Source organism: Quercus lobata, chromosome 9 (assembly GCF_001633185.2).
Source record: "Quercus lobata isolate SW786 chromosome 9, ValleyOak3.0 Primary Assembly, whole genome shotgun sequence".
Lineage (NCBI taxonomy): Eukaryota > Viridiplantae > Streptophyta > Magnoliopsida > Fagales > Fagaceae > Quercus > Quercus lobata.
The window spans coordinates 52,943,640-52,965,942 of NC_044912.1; the positions used below are offsets into that span (position 1 = coordinate 52,943,640).

General features: G+C 33.3%; 1 protein-coding gene across 7 annotated transcripts; it reads right to left on the bottom strand.

The window, feature by feature from the left end:
- Positions 1-3,595: 3,595 nt before the first annotated feature.
- LOC115960555 (putative pentatricopeptide repeat-containing protein At3g25060, mitochondrial) lies at positions 3,596-13,822 on the bottom strand. Of its 7 annotated transcripts, none has more exons than XM_031079495.1 (5): positions 11,439-13,822; positions 11,106-11,234; positions 6,830-7,322; positions 6,623-6,732; positions 3,596-3,924 (listed from the first exon to the last, which is right to left on the bottom strand). In XM_031079495.1, the coding sequence occupies exon 1, from the start codon at positions 13,742-13,744 to the stop codon at positions 11,609-11,611; it is 2,136 nt and encodes a 711-aa protein (XP_030935355.1). In that variant the 5' UTR covers positions 13,745-13,822; the 3' UTR covers positions 3,596-3,924; positions 6,623-6,732; positions 6,830-7,322; positions 11,106-11,234; positions 11,439-11,608. The 7 variants fall into 7 exon arrangements, with proteins under 7 accessions (XP_030935355.1, XP_030935354.1, XP_030935353.1 ...); XM_031079494.1 differs by having other exon boundaries at positions 6,830-6,898; positions 7,253-7,322; positions 11,106-13,822; XM_031079493.1 differs by having other exon boundaries at positions 6,830-6,929; positions 7,253-7,322; positions 11,106-13,822.
- Between the last annotated feature and the right edge of the window lie 8,481 nt (positions 13,823-22,303).

A 22,303-nucleotide genomic window follows, 5' to 3' on the forward strand; every position in this document is an offset into this window, starting at 1 on the left:
ACTATAAATTGTCGGAATGAACAAGAATGTCTTTTTAATGCTTTTTTTCTTCTCCAGGCCTTTCCACGGGATATTTTTATCTTTTTTTTAATCAAAAAATAAAAGGAAACACTTTTTTTTTAGGGTCAATAAAAGGCAACACTCGGAAAAGAGAAAGGCCACTTGCACAAAGAATCGAATATAAATTGAACTTACACAATTTCACAATTTATTAAAATGGTCTACCGTGAGCCGTGGAATAAAAAACTGAAAAAGTGATAATTTGATATAAAAAATGTGAACAAGTTTTTGTCATACCTAGTTCATTACTTAAGCATGTTGTAAAATTAAGTATAAAATTAAATGTTAGTCTCTCTATAAGTCATTTTTGCTAAATAATGATTTTAAAAAAAAATATTTTACCAAATATTTGTAACTTGAAAAAAAATATCTTATGAAACTTCTCTAGGAAAAATAGCCTTGTTTGTAACTTGACTTTTTAAAAGTTGATTTCTATGCAAGTTTTAAAAGGATCTGTTTGGTAAAATAATCTTTTTTAATAAAAAAATACTTTATTCAGCAATTTTAGCCCCTCTATATCTTATTATGGCCGTTCAAAATGCATTTTATTTCAAGATGCTATAAAATAAAGGAAAAGTTGTTCCTCAAAAAAAAAATAAGTAAATAAAGGAAAAGTTTGTTTACAGTGGATGTCTATAACTCCCACTAAAAAACAATTAACATGATTATATATTTTAAAAATTCTTACTGTTAAATTGCATCTCAATTAACCCCTAAAAAAAAAAAAACACTCATGTCAATCATGTATTATTTATTATTTTATCTAAACAATAGTTTTTTTCATACAAGATAGAAATTTTATACTACCCTAATCTAAGTGTATATGTGTATGAAATTCACTTCTAAAAACTTGAATCTCAGCCCTTGCCTTAACACCCCACAAATCCCTTGCCTCCACACCCCCCAAGCCTCTTGCGCCACATCTTATAAATATTTATACTTGTGAAGTGACTACCGAACCAAGAATGCATAGTGGTAATAATTTTTTTTTAATGTTAAAAGTACAATCATTTTTTTTTTAATTTATAAATGCATGTTGTAGTGAATGTGATTGGTAGTAGTTCAACAAAATAATAAAATAAGTATTCAGTTTTTTTTTTTTTGTGATTGGTAATTTGTAAGATTATACTCTACACTTTTTGTTTTTCCCCCTCTTTCTTTGCCACTTTCTTCTTCTGTTTTCTTTGATTATCAAACCCAACTTTTGCTACTTTTTTTTTTTTTTCACATGGGCTCCATCTGTGTAGGCCTTATGCATAGGAAAATACCTAGAAGCTATCCAAAAACCCCACACAAAAAAAAAAGAAAAAGAAAAAAAAAAGAAAACACCGGGAATAAAAAAAGAAAAGAAAAGGAAATCAAGGGTGTACAATAATAATATTTTTTAAAAATGTTAAAAGTACAATCACTTTTTAAAAATTTATAAACATATATTATAATGAATGGGATTGGTACTAGTTCAATAAGATAATAACCAAAATATTCGAATTTTTTTTTTTTTTTTGATCGGTAATGTGTAAGATTATGCCTTTTTGTTTTTTTCCTCCTCTTTCTTGGTCACTTCTTCTTCTGTTTTCTTTGACTATCAATCCCAACTTTTGCTACTTTTTTTTGTTCACGTGGGCTCCATTTTTGTGGACCATATGGATAGGAAAATACCTAAAAGCTATCTTTTGGTACTTTTTTTTTTTCACGTGGGCTCCATTTTTGTGGACCATATGTATAGGAAAATACCTAGAAGCTATCCAAAGACCAAAAAAAAAAAAAAGAAAGAAAAAAAAAGAAAGAAAAACACCGGGAATAAAAGAAGAAAAGAAAAGGACAAACAGGGATGCGGTGTTAATAATTTTTTTTTAATGTTAAAAGTACAATCATTTAAAAAAAAAATTATAAACATATGTTATAGTGAATGTGATTGATAATAATTTAACAAGATAATAAATAAATAGTCAAATTTTTATTTTTTTTTTGTGATTGGCTACGTGTAAGATTATTCTCTACTCTTTTTGTTTTTTTTCCCCTTTTTCTGTCACCTCCTTCTTCTGTTTTCGTTGACTATCAAACCCAACTTTTGCTACTTTTTTTTTCACGTGGGCTCCATCTGTGTAGACCATATGCATAGGAAAATACCTAAAAGCTATCCAAAACCACACCAAAAAAAGAAAAGGAAAACACCGGGAAATGGAGAGCCACATGCACACTCAATTTTGTATGAGGAACCTCATCCTCATCTTTTTGTTTCTTTTTTTCTTTTTTTAAGGGAAATGTTAATGCCCAGTCCATTAAGGATGATTTATTGTGGAATCTATTTAATAAAAAATTTGTACAAATTGATGAAATGATTGAAAATAGTACTGAAGTGGTAAGTAAAGCTCAACAAATTATCTTTATTAGCTTAATAACTTATAAAATTGGTAAAAAAAATCTAACAAAAAATTAACTTTATTGACATAAAGTTATTTTTTATGGTGCCTATTAACGCTACCACTTTTATAAAGTTTGATACTCTTTCGAGTCGGTTTGTAAGGATTTCGTCTCTTTAATATATGCGTTTGTTTGCCCAAAAAAAAATTTGGAACACTCAATTTTACAAAGAAGTGATAAATTCTTGTAAAAAGTTCACTTCTTTTAAAAAGTTGTAAATAGAATGTCTCTACCGTTCTATTTATAGTCAACTACTTAATCATTTTATAAAATTGAATATACAATTGAAATTGAAAGTATTCTTGGATTTATTTGAGTGAATTATTAGTGAATAGTGATCCCTTTATTATTGTGCCCATTCAAAATACAATTTATTTTAGGATGTTATAAAATAAAAATAAATGCATTACTTGAGAATTTCAGTCATCCACATTATCGCAATAATTTCTTCAATACAAGATTTTACAATTGAATACAGGTTATTTGCTTAGCCTTTACAATGAAGGCTCTCTCATTGTAAAATTACACATGACTAGTTCTCAAGATGATGGTGATGGCAATTGAGAGTAGATGCAGTTATGCTGCAGTGCCAATATGTGAGTTGATCTTAATATGATAAGTAGCCTGTAGAAAAGATAACATATTAAATTATATTAAGGAGAATTTAATTATATTCATTGAAGTGGTTTTCCTTTATATTTCCAATAATTTTCCTTAATTTAATTAATTTAAGGAGAATATCATAAGAATAAAAATGTCAGATATATATGTTGTATTCTCCTAGGCCCTTGCCATGTCTAGGTCCTATATTTTAAAGATTTGCCTAGTTACTTCTTGATATCAAATCATATTGGTATCTAATGTCCATGACACTATGGTAAGAATAAAAGGTTGACTCAGTAAAATCAATGTCTTCTACTGTGGTTAGGGACTCACGTGTTATAGGAAAATTATTGGGTGCTTCCGAAACACGTTGACACAATGCCCATTCTTCTCACATTCATGGTAGATCTTATTATAGAAACAGCAACGGCAATGAATTAACAATCATTATAGAACAAATAAGAAAGATTAAAAATTTTGCTGCCAAAAGCAATTATGTTTTGCTTCTACTGAATTTTTTTTGATAGGTACCTCTACTGAAATTTAGAACTTTAGTTTTTCTACATCTAAATAAGGTTAAATGGAAGACCAATTTGTGTGCAGACACAATACAGAATACAACAAAGGACGAAGTTCCACAATTTTCAATCTTCCAAACAACACCTTAAACACTGTACTTAGTTTAAAATCTATTAATTAAATTAACACTATATTTTTTTCTACAAATTCACCTGAATAAAACCAGAATACAAAAACTTTATAAAACTCTAGCTGCACTTCCTGCATTTCTCTATACATTTCAACTCCAATTCCAATTCGTTGTTTTGTCACTGGATCCTGAAATGCAGGCAACTTTAAAAGTCAACATTTCAACGTAAAAAAACATGAGAATGCAGTTCAATGTAGAGCAATATACAAGCAAGAAACTCAAAGAAGTTAACTAATTATATTACAACAGCTTATTATTATAATTTAGTGAAAGCAATTGTTAAACCTGAAAGAAAATTTTCAAAAACACAAAAAACACTCATCTCTGTACGGTTAACTGGATATTGTATAGCTTCAGTATGTAAGCATCTAAAATTGGAGCTTAGTTCATAAAGTAACTGCAACAATCATCAACTATCCATCAAATTTTAATTATTTCACAATCCTACAGCATTAATTAGTGATGCAAGCAGCTGTAAAAGCATTTGGATTTGCTAGATATTGCTAATTGCAATAACAAGAGGTGGTAAATGTGATCAAGACATAACTTGATACCTACAAATATCATCATCTGTGACACTTGGAAGTATTCTAGCAACAAAAACTCAAGAACAACACTTGGAAGTAACATTTCTTCCTTTCGAAAACAGTGAGTGAATGTTCTGTGGACAAGTAAATAAGAGACAGCTCTTTCTCATGAAACTATAATAAATTTCAATTTCAAAAGATTATCCCACGAAACTACAAAGTCATCTTGGGAAAATAATGGCAAGGCAAAAGCCAACTACATACCCCATGGAGTGAATAAGTATTAGTATATTAACTATATCATCATCCAAGCCAAACAGCTAGAGCTGTATAATACAATATAAAATCAAAAAATGCAAACAAAATATCTCTTTACCATAAAATCGATTAAAAGATATGGATAAAAGCTATCTTGATAATTTTATTAGTATTTTTAGCAATAAACAACCAACGAATTATGTTGTAATTACCCATTCTAACATGCCATAAGGAAACATATCAATGTAGATGATAATCACTTGGGACAGGATTCAGCATAGAAACATACTGAGCTTATACACTTGAGCTTATACAATATTTTCAATCTATTGTAAAAAGCAGCTTGGCTTTCTGGCCAAGAGCAGTGCACTTACTGCTGAAATTTTATATGGACTTCATAGGTCTTGGTACTATTTTTATTCGCTTATGCTGTTTTCTTCTCCTTTTATGTTATACTTTCCTTTGTTTCTAATTGTATCCAAAATGGAGGTCCACTCAAGGCTAGCTTTTCTTTAGCATTGTATCTTTTATACTCTCTTTTGAATAAATTCTGTGTCATATACTTATATATTGCAACATTAAAATATAAATAGAGAAAGTTCTCTAGCAAGAAGTAACTTGTTCGTCATTATAACAAATTGGTCATTATTGATACCTATGAGCCAGCATCAAGAGAATGGAGAAAGAAACTCAAGCTTCTCACAATATATCTGCATAGCGGAAGTGAAGACAAATAGGCAATACTTCATCCACGTAGATATAACTCTTAAAATTAAATTACAAAAACCAAGGAACATGATTTACAATTATTAGAAATATAACCAATTAATTTTCAATTTCAAAGCAGCTATAGCTTTTGTCTACCAGCTGCCTAAGAGTTTTTTTTTCCTCTCTTTTTTCTTTTTGTAGCTAATAAACATAAGTTACACCTAAAAAAAGCAAACTTGGGAACAAAACAACAGATCAATCAAGTTTAAACACACATGTATTGATTTAGAGTAATGCAAAGATAATTTAGTACAAAACCAAGGTCATAGGTTCTTTACTCTTACGCAAATCAAATGGTTGGCTATTTCAGACTGTAATTGTGCTATGAGCAGATGATTATGGCAAGCTTTGTTGCATATGGTATACAGGTGAAATGTATTTTGGCTTTTAACATCAATTTGTATTAAATACATATTTTCATCTAATAACACAAGTACTATCAAGAATTGGCTACCAAATAAATCTTAATTAAATTATATAAATCTTCTTAATATTATATATAATCATAGTGTTACTCATAAAAATCTCTCTTAGTTAGAGACATTTCTAGATTTTTGCTTCCAACACCTTATGTTAGTTGGATCAATACTGGGTAATGGCCAATACACAAAAAAAATAAAAATAAAAATAAATAGAAAAGAGATTTATATGCATAAGAAACCACATACCCATATCACAAACCCCAACATACAAGCAACCAACAAATAAGAGCAAACTAATTTTACCGCATAATTATTTTATTTAAAAACAAAACACAAAAAGGGGCACAACTCTAGTATATTAAAAAAGTAATTTTACAAAGGATGAGCCAAGAAAAGAATTTTGCTGCATTCAAAACAAAAATAACTGCAAAGAGACCCAAAAAGTGGGGGGCGGATGGGAGAAATTTTTAAGGATATTGATGCTTACTTCCATCTTATGGAATTAATGAATGACAATTGACTAGCGACAAACAATTTTAAAATATACACCAACTCATTGGAATTGATAGACAAAGAATTCTCTCTACATGTACGCATCAATTTTAATAGAACTCAAAGAAATATGCAATATTTTTTTGGATCCAAAAGGACGAAACTTAAACAAATACAATTAATCACATTTTGCTGACTGAGGCAAGACAGATAAAAGATCCATCATTTGACATGTCCAATCATCCAAATATAAACAGTCTATATGCTGTCTTTTTTTTCTTTATAAAATTTAATCACGAAACAATGGGAACTTAAAGCTGTAAAGCTAAAGATTTGGAACGCAATATAGTAGGTACCACCTCAAGATGGTAATCAATTTGAAGAAAAGAATTCTTTTAAGCTAGGAACAAATCTTGCCTTTGAGTAGCAACTTGAACCTCAAGTATCCTTTCATTATGGGTATCTTCAGCTACAAGAATTTTTTGACAGCATGAATATCAGATAATATAATTGGAAATAATGCTCAACCTACACTGATTAAATTTAATTATCTAGCAGCTCAATACCTAAGGATCTTCTGAAGTGCTAAATGGGACAAAGCCAAATCCATGAGAACATCTTGTTTGGCAATTTTGCTACCATAGCAGAAACCAATTAGTCACCAAGCTGCAGAAACCCACCATCTAATATACAGAAAATCTGGAAAATCTGATCCATGAAAGAAACTAGAAACTAACAGTCAAACAATAATTGCTCATCAAACCAATGCCTGTAAAATATTAGTTTCCAACTCACTGAAGTAGGTAGGAATTTAGGTAATCATCAACCTATAATTCTCATTTGTATGGAATAATTTTACCAAAACTAAGTAAATTTAAGTTCTTGCATGAACAGGGGACGACCATTGAACGTAGAAACCAAAAAGTACAGTATCCGTAAGCAAAAAATTTATAATAGAAAAAATCATGTACAGGAATTGTTCACAGTACCTTCATAACCAATATTACATTTTCCAATTCACCAAACTTATTCATGTACTGCCTAAATCCTTCCCAGAACCTGTAAAAAACCACATCAAGAAAAGGATATATTATTAACAAGAAGAGCATGTCCTACAGTTTGAAGATACACATACTACAAATTTTTGGATTTCACTCGTCATAACATCTAGGCTTAGAAATAACGAAGGAGAATGGCACATAAAAAGAAATTCAAGTATATGCCAATGAATAGTGTGTGTATATATATATATATATGCATCTACCAAGATCAGTGAAAGGAGGCAAGATGGTGACAAACAAAAAATTCAGAGAAGAAAGTTTATTAGCCTTCTGGATTTGCCAAAGCTACCATTTTTCCCTGGTATTTCTCACACTCAGAGTCATCTTGTGTGCTTAAAATCCCAATCAAATTTCCCAAACTTGGCATGAATCTTTCAATAATATTAGGAAGTTATACCGTCTTTGGGTAAGGTAGGTTATTAGAGCTACCTTCTTCACTAGCCTATTTAGATTTCTGCGTAATAAGTAAGAATATTCCATTATCTGATCTCCAAGTGAAGCCAGGGAATCCTGTGCAATAGGGCTGTTGTGTTTCGTGCTACATTTGTTATGCCTATTGAGGATGCTGGTGTAATTGTATTTGATGTCCTAGTAAGAGTCAAGATATAATTAGGACAAGCTAGGATTTGTGACGAGAATTTTGTTCTTCTTTGAATTTGTTTGTATCATGTCTAGTTATTCTATTGTTGATACAAGTATGTTGTGTGTGGCTTTGTGCTGCATCTTTTCTTAATAACTTATTATTTTCATCCAAACAAAGGATAACTAGGTACAATATCATATAAGCATGCAACTTTTGGAAAATTGATTGACAAGAAACTTAAATAGAGGAAATACTTAAATTTGGTATAAATTTCTGCTAACTGTTAAAGTATTCATCCTCAGAAATTTTGAAAAAAGAAAAGAAAAAGAGGCAATGCTAATATGAGTTGAAGATACCGATGGGAAAGTCAAATCACAAAGATTAGAGGAAATAAATGAGCTATTTTAAATAAATCTTTGACAGAGGACTAGAGGGTGGATGACACATCAATACCTTAGAAATAAAGAGCTCAAAACTAATGAAGGTAGCAGTGCAAGTGGAGGGAGGTTATTCTACAACTCATTTTCCCTTGTCTTTAAGCATGCAATCGACGGTATTCTCTTTCAGGTTGAAATATCTCATCACAATTTCTAATTCTATTGGGTCTTGCTTCACCATTACAATTTTGCTTATTTCTTTCTCTTTTATCAAACATCAATTGACAAATGAGACCCCAATTATCTGATAAAAAGGCCATGTAGTGATAAAGCCCACACTTCTGCCCTGTCAAGCTTGGGCAACAGCTAGCAATTGAAGCTTCAATGCAACTGTATTGATTCAACCAATCTGGAAGTGATCCACATATTATATAGGAGAGCCAGGTCAATTCACCTGGATGGAACAACATGACATTGGTTTCTAAATGACAAATAAGACAAGGAGAAGTTTCTAATTCCAAATTTTCAAGGATGGTAGCTGGATGCTCATAGACTGAAAAAGAGTGCATATATAAAGGACGGTCAGCGCACAAAGCTTCCACTTTTTATGGAGTTTGGAAGAAGTCATTCTAGGCAGCCTTAACACAACTAATGACATTCAATTGATAGCAGAGAATCCATCTAGTGCAAATTTTAAAGAAAAAAAATCAATATTATTGCTTTATTTTACTAACTCAACATAGCTAACCTGTCATACAAACACACATATCAGGAGTTCACAACACTTACACTTCATTTCTAGGATCAAATTTTCAATGAAAACAAAAAATAATGGAATTAGTTGAGTCTCTTATCTTGGTACCCAGAAAAACAAGAAGGCCTGCATCAAAAGGAGCCCAATTTAACTTTTACAGGCCCAATTTCAGGGAAAACTCAGCACAAACTCCAAATACCTAAAAGCATAATTTCCACATATTTCTAAACAAGAAAACAGCACAAAATCAGCAAAATTCGTCACTACCTCGGAGATCATCAACAATATAATAGAAAGAATAATTGGTCAGGTTTCAACTTCGGAAAATTTCAAAGTCCAAGTGTATATGTTGTACTACAAGACCAATCATATAAGGGCTACAATCCCACACACATATCTGGGAGCAAAATCCTTTCCAAGTTTTTCAGCATATAAGGTGAATTTCATTGCTAGAATAACAACCAAATTACTTTTAGCATATGAGACCAAGTTGCATAGGTTTAATTATTAATTAATTGACTCTTTACTTCTTCTTTTTTGATAGGTAATTAATTGACTCTTTACTTCACATACACACATAAAAATATAAGATAGGTTCAAGCTACACTTTTTTACCTAGCGTAACTCTACAAGAGTTTAACATTTTTTAAAACATAGATTTTCATGAAATCTAATGGTGAAAAAAAAAAACACTACTAGTCATGTCATTAAACGAGCTCCTTGCCAGCAATATCTTTTATTTCCAAAATTTAATACATTCTCTCTCTAATACTGAAAGTTATCACCTTCTCTATCTAAGCTCACCTCCTCCTCCTCCTCCTCCTCCCTCTCCATTGCTTTTGTTGAGTGCCGACAACTTGGTTGTGCTGGCCATAAAACCAGTTGTCTCTAGCATAAAGTAAACCTATGGCCTTCAATTTCGATGCCACCAGGGCAGGGAAGATCAAAAAGTGTAGGGAAGCTAAGCATCTATAAATGTATGAGATAGTTAGGGTTTATAAATGGGTTTTCAAGGCACTGGGTTTAGATTGGTTAACTATCCATGCATTTGGATGTCATTATTGTATCAAAAACGGGCTTTTGAGTGTTGGAGGTGTAAATGATGAGAATGTAAAGAGAATAACACAATATTTACATGGAAAACCCTTTTGCATGAACAAGAAGAGTGAAAAACCACAGGTGATGCAGGGAATCCTCTACCTCTAGCAACTAGTATTACCGATATTGGAAAAGGTTAAACAATGAACAGTATCTCACAATGAAGAATTGTGTTCTTTATGGAGGTTAATCCCCCTCTCCTCTATAAGCCAAGGGAGGAGGTGGACCCCTTACAAATGTTGAATCCTTATTGGCTGTGAATACAATACAAAAACACTTACTAAAGCAGAGGAAAAGTGAAAATAACCCTTAACATCCCCCAAATGACAAAAGGTATGCACAATCAGCCATCAAGCAATAGTTCCACACAACCTTCTCAATGTTGCCCAGAATTTTAATGAGCAAGTCTAGAAGCCACTTGAGCATATGTCATTCCTCACTTATCCTTTAGTCCATGACTACAAGAAGAAAAGGGAATTGTATCCTTTGCATAAGCTCAGAAATCTGGCATTCTTCCCCAAAACAGTGAAGAAAATACACTGAATCTGATCTGAAGAGTTCACAACCTCTACTAGCCACTAAATTCAATTATATCATACATATATGTGTTTGTATGTATGTAGCCACAAGTAACGTACTAAAATGAATTACCAGATACAGTTGGAAAAGGACTGCTCTTCAAATAATTTCTGTAGTGGTCAATATTATCAACTAGATACTAGGATATGTGAACAGCATCCGGAAAAAATAAACATATGAAATTCCCTAAGCTGTGTCTATACTTTCGATTTGGCTTTTGTTAGAGAATCCATGTTGTGAATGTCAAACCAAATAATATCCTCAAAAATTTTGAATTTTCATGCGGTAGAAGTAAAAGCCACCATATTATGAGATGAAAAAAAATGTATTGCCTTTGACACTAGAAAGCAAGGGAAAAAAAATAATTAAGAGTTCAAAAGGATTAATTACCGAAGCTGTTAGTGGCAAATCAGTCTTGTTGATGCTAAGCATATGGGAAGTCGTTTGGATTAAAAAAAAACCCCCACGTCCTTTTCTTTGGCATTCCAATCATAAGTAAATCCTTTCAACAATCTGCATCTATCATGAGCAATAAAGAAAGTGTATCATTTTCCACAAAAGCTCTTTGAACTTAGCTGATGCATATAGTATAAAGGGGAAATTGATAAAGTGGCAGATGTATATCAACACCCAAATTCTGCCAGCAACCCAGCTGGATATGGATATGTTGGATGGGACCATCTCAAAGCACTGTACTGGTTACCAAGCTGTATCTATACACACCTTAAAGGTAGTAGTATGCAATTGCGATGTTAGCTTGCTTGTCTCTCCCATTACCCATTATAATATTAGCAACTTGCTTTCCTAAAGAGATGTCAGATCCTACCCTGATATTTCAACACCCCAGCTGTGAAAAATCCAGCACAGAGAAAGGAAATCTTTGCACATTGGCTTCACCAGTAGTCACCACATGAGCAGATCCCATTCTTGAAGTGATGAAATCGCTTCACATCCCTCACAACAATCTCTCTGTTCACAATTTTCGTAATGAACTTGGTTGCTTCATGGCAATCCCCACACACCCTAAGGTTCTTTATGATCAGTAATCTGGTTCCAGGCCCTGTGTTTAAGAGACCAAAAGCAATAGCAAGCCTCTCACTGTGATTACATAACATTTTTTCTTTGACTTCCTCATCAAGGGAATGCAACACAAATTCAGTCTTTGGGACATATCCAATAGCCCTCATTTCATGATCCAACTTATCCAAAAGTTGCATCATATTCTCATATTGATGGTGGCTCTTATCTTCCATAAGAAAAGCATGAAGTTTTCCTTTCACTTCCACTACACTATAACCTGGCACTTTCTTCATCCCCGTATTTTTCATGATTTTTCTAACACTAGCTACATCATCCCACTTCCTCGCCTTTGCATAGTAGTTTGAGACCAAAGAATAAATTCCCAAGTCATCTGGATTTAACTCAAGAACCTTCTTTGCAGCCATCTCTCCAATCAACAACTTGCCATTTTTGCAGCAACCTGCCAGGAGAGCAACCCAAACAGCAAGCCCCGATTCAGCATTCATGGAATCTATTAGCTCGCAAGCCTCTTCAACTCGACCTGCACGAGCCAAAAGATCAACCATACAAACATAATGCTTTTCCGTTGGAGGGACCTTATATTCACTAACCATACGATTAAACCAGTATTGACCTTCTTCCACAAGACCTGAGTGACTGAAGGCCGAGAGAAGGGAAGAAAAAGTGGCATGATCTGGTTTTAGATTTGTTTTTGTCATCTCTAGGAAGAGAGACAGAGCTTCTTTTCCATGCCCATGAATTCCATAGCTGGTTATCATTGCATTCCAAGAGACTGAGTCTTTGGAGTTCATCTGATCAAAGAGAGTGCGTGCCCAAGAAAGGGCTCCACATTTTGAATACATGTCAATCACTGCAGTACCTAAAACTCTATCAAAATCAAGCCTTCTCACAATATATCCGTGTATAGATTTACCCAATTTCAAAAACCCAACTTGGGTACATGCTAGAAGTGCACTTACAAGAGACACTAAATCTGGTCTGTATCCACAAACCTGCATCTCCACCAATAAATCAAGTGCATTCCCTGCAAAACCATTTTGAGCAAAGCCAGATATCAGTGCACCCCAAGATATGACATTCTTACAAGGCATATTCTTGAAAACATGACAAGCAAGCTTCAAATGTCCATTCTTGGCATACATATCCACGAGGCTAGTTTGAACTACAACATCCATAGGAAGATCTTTCCTGATCAAATACCCATGAACAGAAAGACCCAATTTTAAGTCCCCAAGATTTGCACAAGCCTGTGTCAACCCCACCATCACAACCCCATCTCCTTCCATTCCCTCCTTTTGCATTCGCCTATACATATCAACCGCTTCAATTGGCCGCCCACTCTGCGCAAACCCACTTATCATAGTTGTCCAACAGACAAGATCCCTTCTCAGCATCCTATCAAAGACCACGATTGCTTCATCCATCTTCCCACACTTTGCATACAAATTCAAAACAGAAGATCCAACAAACACATCAAACTCAAACCCACAATCCATCGCTCTACGCCAAATTTCCTCCCCTGTTTTCAAATCCAACAACCTCGTGCACGCCTTGAGGGCCACCGTGAAAGTTGAGCTATCGGGTCTAACACCTTCCAAAATCATTTGACGATATAAATTCAGAACTTCAACTGGGTACTCTATACGCGAATACGCAATGATCATGGCATTCCATGCACCTACGCCTCTTTGAGGCAATACATCAAACACTTTTCGGGCAGATTTAATGTCGCCTATATTTGCGTAGGACGCGATGAGTCCACCATTGGAGCTTCCATGCTTGAAGAGGCCGGTCAAGAGCATGAGAGCATGGGTTTTAGATATTGATGCTTTGTCTTTACAGGCTAAGAGGAGAGGTCTAAGACGATTTGGGCATGGAATGAAATGCATGTATGTATACGAAGCTGATTTTCTTAACTCCATATTATTACTGTAGAGTTTTAGATTATAGCCGTGGGTAGAAGGACAATAGAAGAAATTCAAACTCATTATTGTTATAATTTTGTAATTACATTCTTCTCCTTGAGGTCGGTCTAAAGAAACGACACTTCACGGTTTAGAGTGAAAAACCGAAAAAGCAATCTCTTGAGATGTGGAGGAATAACATTCCAGCCCAAACTTGAAGTGGAAAAACACTTTTTTGAGTTGACCTTGAAGTTTGAATAAATTAACACTCTTTATGGTTAAGACTTTCATAATAACCTCTTAACTAAAGTTTAAAAATGGTTAGTAAAAAATAATTAATAAATTTAGAATAAAATATAAAATTTATCAAGCATCAAAATACTTGCAACAACAAATCTTTTCATAATTCGTTGTAAAAAGAAAATATAATAATAATAAGCAAAATTCACACTTAATATTTTAATATACACTTTAATTAAAAATTTAAAACATTACATTTTAATTACGAAAATAAGATCATTTAGGAAACTTGCCTTGCCCTTAAGCAAATAGCAAGTTAGTACACAACATTTTTAATATCAATTTAATAAAATTTGGCTAATTGGATGTTAATGTGGAAAAATGTTTTTTCCTTCAAGTTTAGGGTAGAATGTCATTTTCTAAAATCTCAAGGAAGTGAAGTGTAATTACCTCTAATTTTTTTAAAACAAAATATTAATGGTAACCAAACTAATCAAATTTTTTTGAATATAGATAGTGATAGAATATGAATTTATGATGTCACTTCTCAATCATTTTTTCAAAGGATAAGTTCTATTAACGTATTATGAGATTTGAGCTAATGCCAACTAAGTTCAAAACTTTTCAAAACTAACAAATTTGGTCTAGATAAACTATTTCCAAATGAACACATGTCCATTTGAAAACAACTTATCTAACTTTTTGTTGAAAATGTGCTAAAATATAATTATACCTTAAAAAAGTAATTAAAAAATTGAAATTTTAAAAAATTATACATAAAACTAAAAGTTGAGCTTATAAAATAATGTGAAACAGATACGTGTCAATATAACATTTAGTTTTTTGTGGAGTTGCTATTTGAATTCAAGTTCCTTATTAAAGGATATTTAATAGTAATAAACTTTACTAATTAAATAACTGGAACCCATCAAACTAATTTGTCTACTAAAGTATTGGAATTGACAAAAAGTTATGAAACCATGTTTCTATTTTCCTTCCAATAATTTTATGTTTATATAACTTTTGATATTTATAAAATGATTTTTTTTTTTGGAAAGTATGACACTTTCTTACGCTGTATTTGTTTCAACATTAACGTTTTATGGAAAATTGTTCATTTTTCAAATAGCATTTTCTAGAAAACTATCTCATTTTCAAGTGTTTGGTATGCAACTTTTTTTTTTTATATTTTTTGTATAATTTAAAACATGTACACACACACATAAATAATTGACAAGGGAATATATCTTCAATAAGTACAAATAACCATAACTTTTAATCGTTTACTCTTTTTGCTAGTATATTAATTGTTTACTATGGTTAACTACAGGTTTTCAATATTACTCCAAATTATGTATAATATATCATCTCTACATAATGTATTTGCTAACAAATGCAATTCCCTTAAACAATTATCATTCATTATATAACAATATTATTAATTTATTGTAAATATTGTTCTATGTAAAAGCAATTTAGAGCCATATAGGCACTATGTATAAAAATTTTGTCTTTGTTGAGGGTCAATTTTGAGAATCCAAGAAGAAAGAAGAAAGCCCAGCAACAAGGGTAGCAAAGGGTTGGCAAACAAATGGCAAAACCATTAGGCCCAAGGGGCAAGAATAATGGATCACAGGCCCATAAAATAAACAAATGGGCCTTGAAGAAGCGAATGGGCTTAAAGAAGCCCGAAAAGAGAGAAATAGCATACTCATGAGTAGTATATGATATAGAAAAGTGAGAATAGGCCACTGCAGGCCTAAAGTAATGCAAACAAAGAAAGTAAATGGTTAATGGCAGGCTCATGAACCCCAAATATGAGAATAAGGTAATTGGGCCAAGAAAGCCCAATGAAGTTGGTAAAAACCCATGAGAATGCAGAGTTAGTAAAAGGGTCAAGGAAGCCCAAAGAAAGCAAATGGGCCAAGGATGCCCAAGAGAAAGACGAAAGAGACACAGGAGCCCATAAGTAGGAGAACCAATAGCCATGCTAAGCCACTGGGGGAAAAAGTAAACGGTTGGCCTAAAAAAGGCCCAACAGGATTGAGTCATTACAGCAGGAAATGACTGAGTAATATGGCGGAAATGAGAGTAATAAAGAAATGGGTCAAAAGAAATGTAAGGCCCAGTATCAAATAAAGCCTAGCTCCTAAGAGGAGCAGGAAATCGAAAAGCAACTCACATAAAAGGTCAAAGAAAACAGACGGCAGGCTATGCAGGCGTGCCTCCAGACCACAGCAGATGAATGAGTAATAGGCAGATTTTGGACACACGTGGAAGGGAGGCACACGCAAGGCCCAGGCACCACCAACCTGTACCCAACCGATACAAGACATGGTGAGGCCGTGGGTCAGAGGTAAGAAGGCATGGTTTGGTGGTGGGGAGAGGGGAAAAATCTATTTTTGAGGTTCCTGCTCAGGCTCTTTTAGGGGAAGTGTCCTGCTGAGATGACATACTACCCAAAAGAAGCAAGTTGAGTTGGAACCACTAGGTGCATGCCATGAGGGATAGGGAGAGAAAAAGAACCCAGACCATAGCAGGAAAGGGTGCTACGGAAGACAAACAAACAAAATACCCTTATTTGTCTGGTAATGGGGGGTGGCACACAGACGGACCAATGGTGGTCAGCAAGTACACCCAGACCAGACAAAAGTAGTTAAGGGCTAAAACAGTAAAATCTGATCACGGTAGGCACTATAAAATGAGACCCTTGCCGTGAACAAGGAAGGGAGAACAACAACAACGAGAACCATAACTAAGGAATAGGAATCCGAAAAGATATACCAGGAAACAGAAAAAAATAAGTGGGAGGGAAAGAAAGAAAAGAAAAGAAAATAGATAGAGAGTTAGAACGGCAGGCATGCACCAATAGATTGATTCTCTTTCTCCCTCACGAAATCCTGTTCTCTATCAAAACCAAAAAGGAGCTCTTTGTGCATCAACCATTCAGGTTCGTTTTCCTCAAGGTAGTTAATTTCCACGACATGACTTTCCTGGGAGATTAATTGCATTGAGAATGAACGTTCTTTCCTCTCTGGTTTTGCTCCTATGGACCGGATTTAAATTGACTTCTTTATTTTCTGATTAACCCACATATACTACTATTTGCTCCCTTTGTCCTTTTTGTAAAAGTGATTATTATTACTGTGATTATGTTTTCTTGAATAGGGATCATTTGGTCATTTTCTACTAAGTAGCCAGATATTTTATTTTTGTTATTATGTCTGTCTGTCACAACTTATCTGAAACAGCTCTGTCTGCCACAAGTATGTTCCTGGCAAACAAGGCATAGTTTACGTACAAGCCGAACCAAATTGAGTTATAGTTGGACCGGTCTCAACTCCCTTATCCAAAAAAAACTTAGGCCTAGTGCAGCAGAAAGCAACCCAACACTACTAGCAAAGCCCACCACCTTACAGTCTTTTACTTCATTCATTCTTCTTTTTTATTTTTTATTTTTTGCACTTTTATATGCGAAAAAGAAGTAACTTCTGCCTGGAATTCATCAAACTGAAAATTTTTTAGAGGAAAAAAAAAATCAAGCTTGAAACTAAAAGCAAAGAATTGAGATTTTGGTAGAGAGGAATGAAATAATTACCGCTTCAAATCTTCTCCTTTGCAAGTCGAAGCCATTGACCGATCAGTGAGGGGGAGAAATCTAAACAGAGAACTGTGTTATAGAGGAGAAGAGAAACATGGAGAAAAGAGAGACAGCTAGAGAGAGAGAGAAAGATTTATAGGAAGAGGAGAGATTAGAGTTAGTGACAGTGAGGGTGTGAGGACTGAGGAGAGAAAAGCAAAGGGAAGAGAGAAAAATTGAGAGAGCTTACCATGAGAGAGAGAAGGCGCCAAAAAATTATATTTCCCGCGACTACAGATGAAGATAATATTTATTAGAGATGTAACGCGTGAGAGAGAGATTGTTTTCCAAAAAAAAAATTTGGAAAACAACCTATAGAAAATAAACTTTATTTTTATTAATGTTTTCCGTTAACTAAAAATAGTTTTCCGTTGACTAGTTTTTTTTTTTTTTTTTTTTTTTGCACTACCAAATATTGAAAAATGTGAAAAACTATCTTTACAGAAGGTTTTTCAGCAAAACAAATAGAGCGTAAGAGTGAAAATAAAATGAAGGAATTGATTGCTTCAAGTAAATCAAGGGATTTGAAATTTGTAATGATTATATATATATATATATATATATATATATATAATATGTTTACATGTAATAAATTGATCGATGATCTTTTTTCAAATTTTGTAAAAGGAAAATATGAAAGCGGTCTAAACTCTAAAATTCCTAGAAAACTAATTAAATATATTGAAAAAAATTATATAACACTAAATATAGAGCATAAAATTAATTTAAAGAAAATTTATAAATCTACATTTGTTTATTCTCTTCAAAATTTTCCAAAGTTTAAGAAGAATAAATTACAATAATGAATGCAATTTACACATAAAAACTATTATAAAATAAAATAAATACATTTAAGTTTATATTTCTACTTTTAAAATTTTTATTTCCAAAATATATTTCTCCATCTAACTCTAAGGCCTAAGCACCCTCGATTATATATAAACCCATAATTCTACTTGATTATAGAAAATTTTAGTTCTTTCTCCCTCTAAACATAGCTGTCATTGGAGAACAACAAATTACATTGGTAAAATTATATGGAACAACAAATTTTCAAATTTAAATTATCAAAAAGTGTAAATAAATGTTTTTTTTTTAAAAAAGGGTATTTTAGGAAATTTGACTTGAATATAATGGTATTCCACACTTTATCATAAGTTACCACCAAACACCACTGCACACCCATAGTGCAATGGCCACTCCACGAGTATAAGTGCTTGTGGGGTGTGAGGGGACAAAGACCGAGGTTCAAATCTCTAGAAGGAAGCTTCACACACATATATACTTAGATTAGGCTAGAGTAGAATTTATATCTTGTATCCAAAAATTAAGTTACCACCAAACGAATGAATAGGAATAATTATTCCATTCCAGCTTTGTCTATTCCTTGTAATTCTTATTTCTATTACAATGTAAAAACCATTACAATGTACCAAACGTGCCCTTAGTGATGTTCCATATACATTAGATTGTTTTCAGTTGATTAGATTAAATAGTTCATTGCTTCTTGCTATAAGTAGGAGTGTCCAACCCACATGCAAACCCAATCCTCTTGCCCAACCCGACTAGACTTCACGTCACCCGTTCTAACTACTTCAGCAGTCAACTACAAGTCTCGACCCTCAAAAACCTGATGCCATTGGGTCAGCTATGGATCTCCTTCTTCAAAACCCGAGCAACTAGACCCAACCAAAAATACATAAATTCTAGCAATTTCTCAAGCTTTTTAACAACTTTTCCACCTAGATATGTGGATTTTAGCGATCATCATAGCTAGACCCAGTGAAGAAACTACATCCGACAAAAATTCATTAGATCTGACGAGTTCTCCAAATGATTTGGCGAAAAACTCTTTGGATTTGGCAAATGATCTGGTGAGATCTTGCCACTCCTCCTCCTTTTTCCTGTGATTTTCACCTTCACCTGAAATTGACCACCACCCAAGGCTTACTCGAATCCTACCAACCTAATACCCTTACAGGTTGGTTGTATGTTTGGTAGTTCCACACCCAATTTGATCAAGCCAATTGTGGGTTGGTCACAAACCTGTTGTATATATAGGTATATACATGGATATGTTATAATAATATTTAAGTTTGAAGAATATTGTTTTATAAAGTTGAAAAAGTCAAAATTCAAGTTCTAGATTTTTCTAAGTATAATTCGAAATTCAGTATGTTCGATCAGTCAAAGATTTTGCTCAATCGATCGAAGTGATGAGAAAAATAATTCGGGAGTCTCTGCCTAATTCGATGGGTGTTTGATTCCTATTCAATCGATCGAAAAGAGCCTTCGATTGATGCTCGATTCCTCTCGATCGATTGAGACTTGTAAAACTAAATTTTCTGCATAATTTTCTAGTAACTGTTTTGAATGGTTGAAAATATTTCAAGCCTTGTAAACAGTTTTAAGAAAAATTTCAACTCTCCATACATGCTTTTGATGAAATATAACCCTATGGGTATAAATAGTGGTTTATATTCACTTGATAAGATATCCTTTCTCTCCCAAAAAAGTTAGTTAGAAAAGAAACACAAAAAATCTTGTGGTCATTTTTCAGAATTGCTAACTATAGAACTCAACAATTTAGTTGTATCTTGGGGACAAGTTTGCGATAACCCTTTAGTAAGAAGAGTGTGGGGGCAAATATTGTCTAAGAATAACAATTTGTGCTTCCAAGTTATCTATATCTATTTGTCTTTTGTGCTATCCTTGTTCTTTCACTATTACTTCGTGTATTATCCCCAACAAAACCCGACTGAACTAATTCGTGGATAGCCCTAGCTACAAGAAGCTACAAAATCTCAAATAGTTTAATTTACAATGAGAACCAATAAACTAAACTTACATTTGGCATCTAGAGTAGTTTACATTTCCCTTCTAGGATATTTTAGTAATTGCAAAAACCACTACTAGTGAAAACTATATTTGCAAAAACAACGACAACTATGAGTATATGGCCATCAACCTACCACAACTCTTCTATTTTGTCCAAACTTAAGGTTTGCTGTGAGTAAATATATGATACTAAGCATAGAAACTGATGAGATTAGTGAAAAATATACTTGAAATTTACAAAATGAAACTCTATTGATGCAACCCAATTATACAGGATGTTTTCTATAAGAAGAGGAGGAGAATCAAAAAAGGCTTACAAAAATTTAAATTATGATTTTTTATTTTTCCACACAATCATCTTAAACATTTTGACGCCCATATCACATCAGGTTCACAACTCACAAATATATTTAAATCCTCTTAAACATTTTAAGTTATTTGTTTCTAAAAAAACATCTGAATTTTTGGAACCACAACATTTTTTTTTTAGAAACTTGGAACCACAACATGATTGGTTAATAGTCTCTAAAAAGCCAACAAAGAATGATAAATATAAAATAAAATGAAAGATAAAAATACAACACTAATTCACCATGAAAATCCTAAATAATTTAATAGTAGTGATAGAATTTTAAATTTTCTATCTAAGTAAGGGTAAATTGTTGAATACTTCGAGAGTACCATAAATGCGTACTCATTTTTCTCACATGAATTATGAGTCCTACTATAAATTTAATTAGTAGAATCCAAAATTATGTGAGAGGGGGAAGTATGCATTTATGATACCTCGAGAGTACCCAATAATTACCCTTAATTAAGAATGAAATAGTCTTTCAATCTTATCTTGTGGGGATTATTTCATGTGGTCAAGTACATAATAATAAATCAGCATATATGTTAAAAATGCAACAAAGCAGCACCTCACTAAGGCCAATGCATGAAGAGCATTGGAAGATGTTGTGGAAGAGTAAAATGCATGAGAGGCTTAAGCTTCTTCTCTCGAGAATAGTTTGCAAATCTCTTCCGGTCTGGGAGATTCTTAGTAAAAGATTTCCAATTTCTAACATAAGCTGTCCAGTTTGTGGGGAAAAGGTTGAAACTGTTGAACATGTCTTTATACATTGCCCCATCACAGTTCAAGCTTGGGCTAACTCAGTTTGGCCCTTAAACATGGATGTATTCAAAGATATGAATATTGATCAGTGGATAAAGATTATAATAAATCCAATTGAAATGTTAAAGATCCAAGGCAAGGAAGCAAAGGAGTTTACTCTTTTTGTAGCTGTTCTCTGTGACCAAGTTTGGAAGAATAGAAACCAAATAGTGTGGGGAAACCAACCAGTAGACTCAATCAAGCTCTCCATCCAAATAAATAAGGTATTTATTCAACACAAGCAAGCTTAGCAATGGATTCTTGGGGAAAAAGAGAACTCTCCCTCACGGAAGCCCCCTCATCTTGGATGTATCAAATGTAACTTTGATGCAGCAGTGAAGCCTGATAAGGTGGTGCTTGCAATGGTTTGCAGAGACAGCAATGGATCCATAGTAGTAGCAGACTCTCAAGAAGAATGCCCAGGTGAGCCCTTATGGGCGGAATCTAAAGCAGCTCTCTTAGCAGCTAGTTTGGCTCGTAAAGAAGGTTTTGCTAGAGTTGTGCTAGAAGGAAATGCCCAATCAATGATAAAAGCTATCCTAAACCCATCTACAACTCCTCACTGGTCTATCATTGCTATTATAGAGGATATCCGATTGACTCTAAACTCTTTTGTATGTCGGAATGTCTCTTTTGTTTTTAGAGATTCTAACTTTGTAGCTCATTCCCTTACCCAATGGGCTTACTTTTGTAATAGTTTTGGGTCCCCTCCTCTCTCTGTTGTTTCTGGCTTGGTGGAAGGAGATGTAGGCTAATTCTTTCCCCCTCCCTT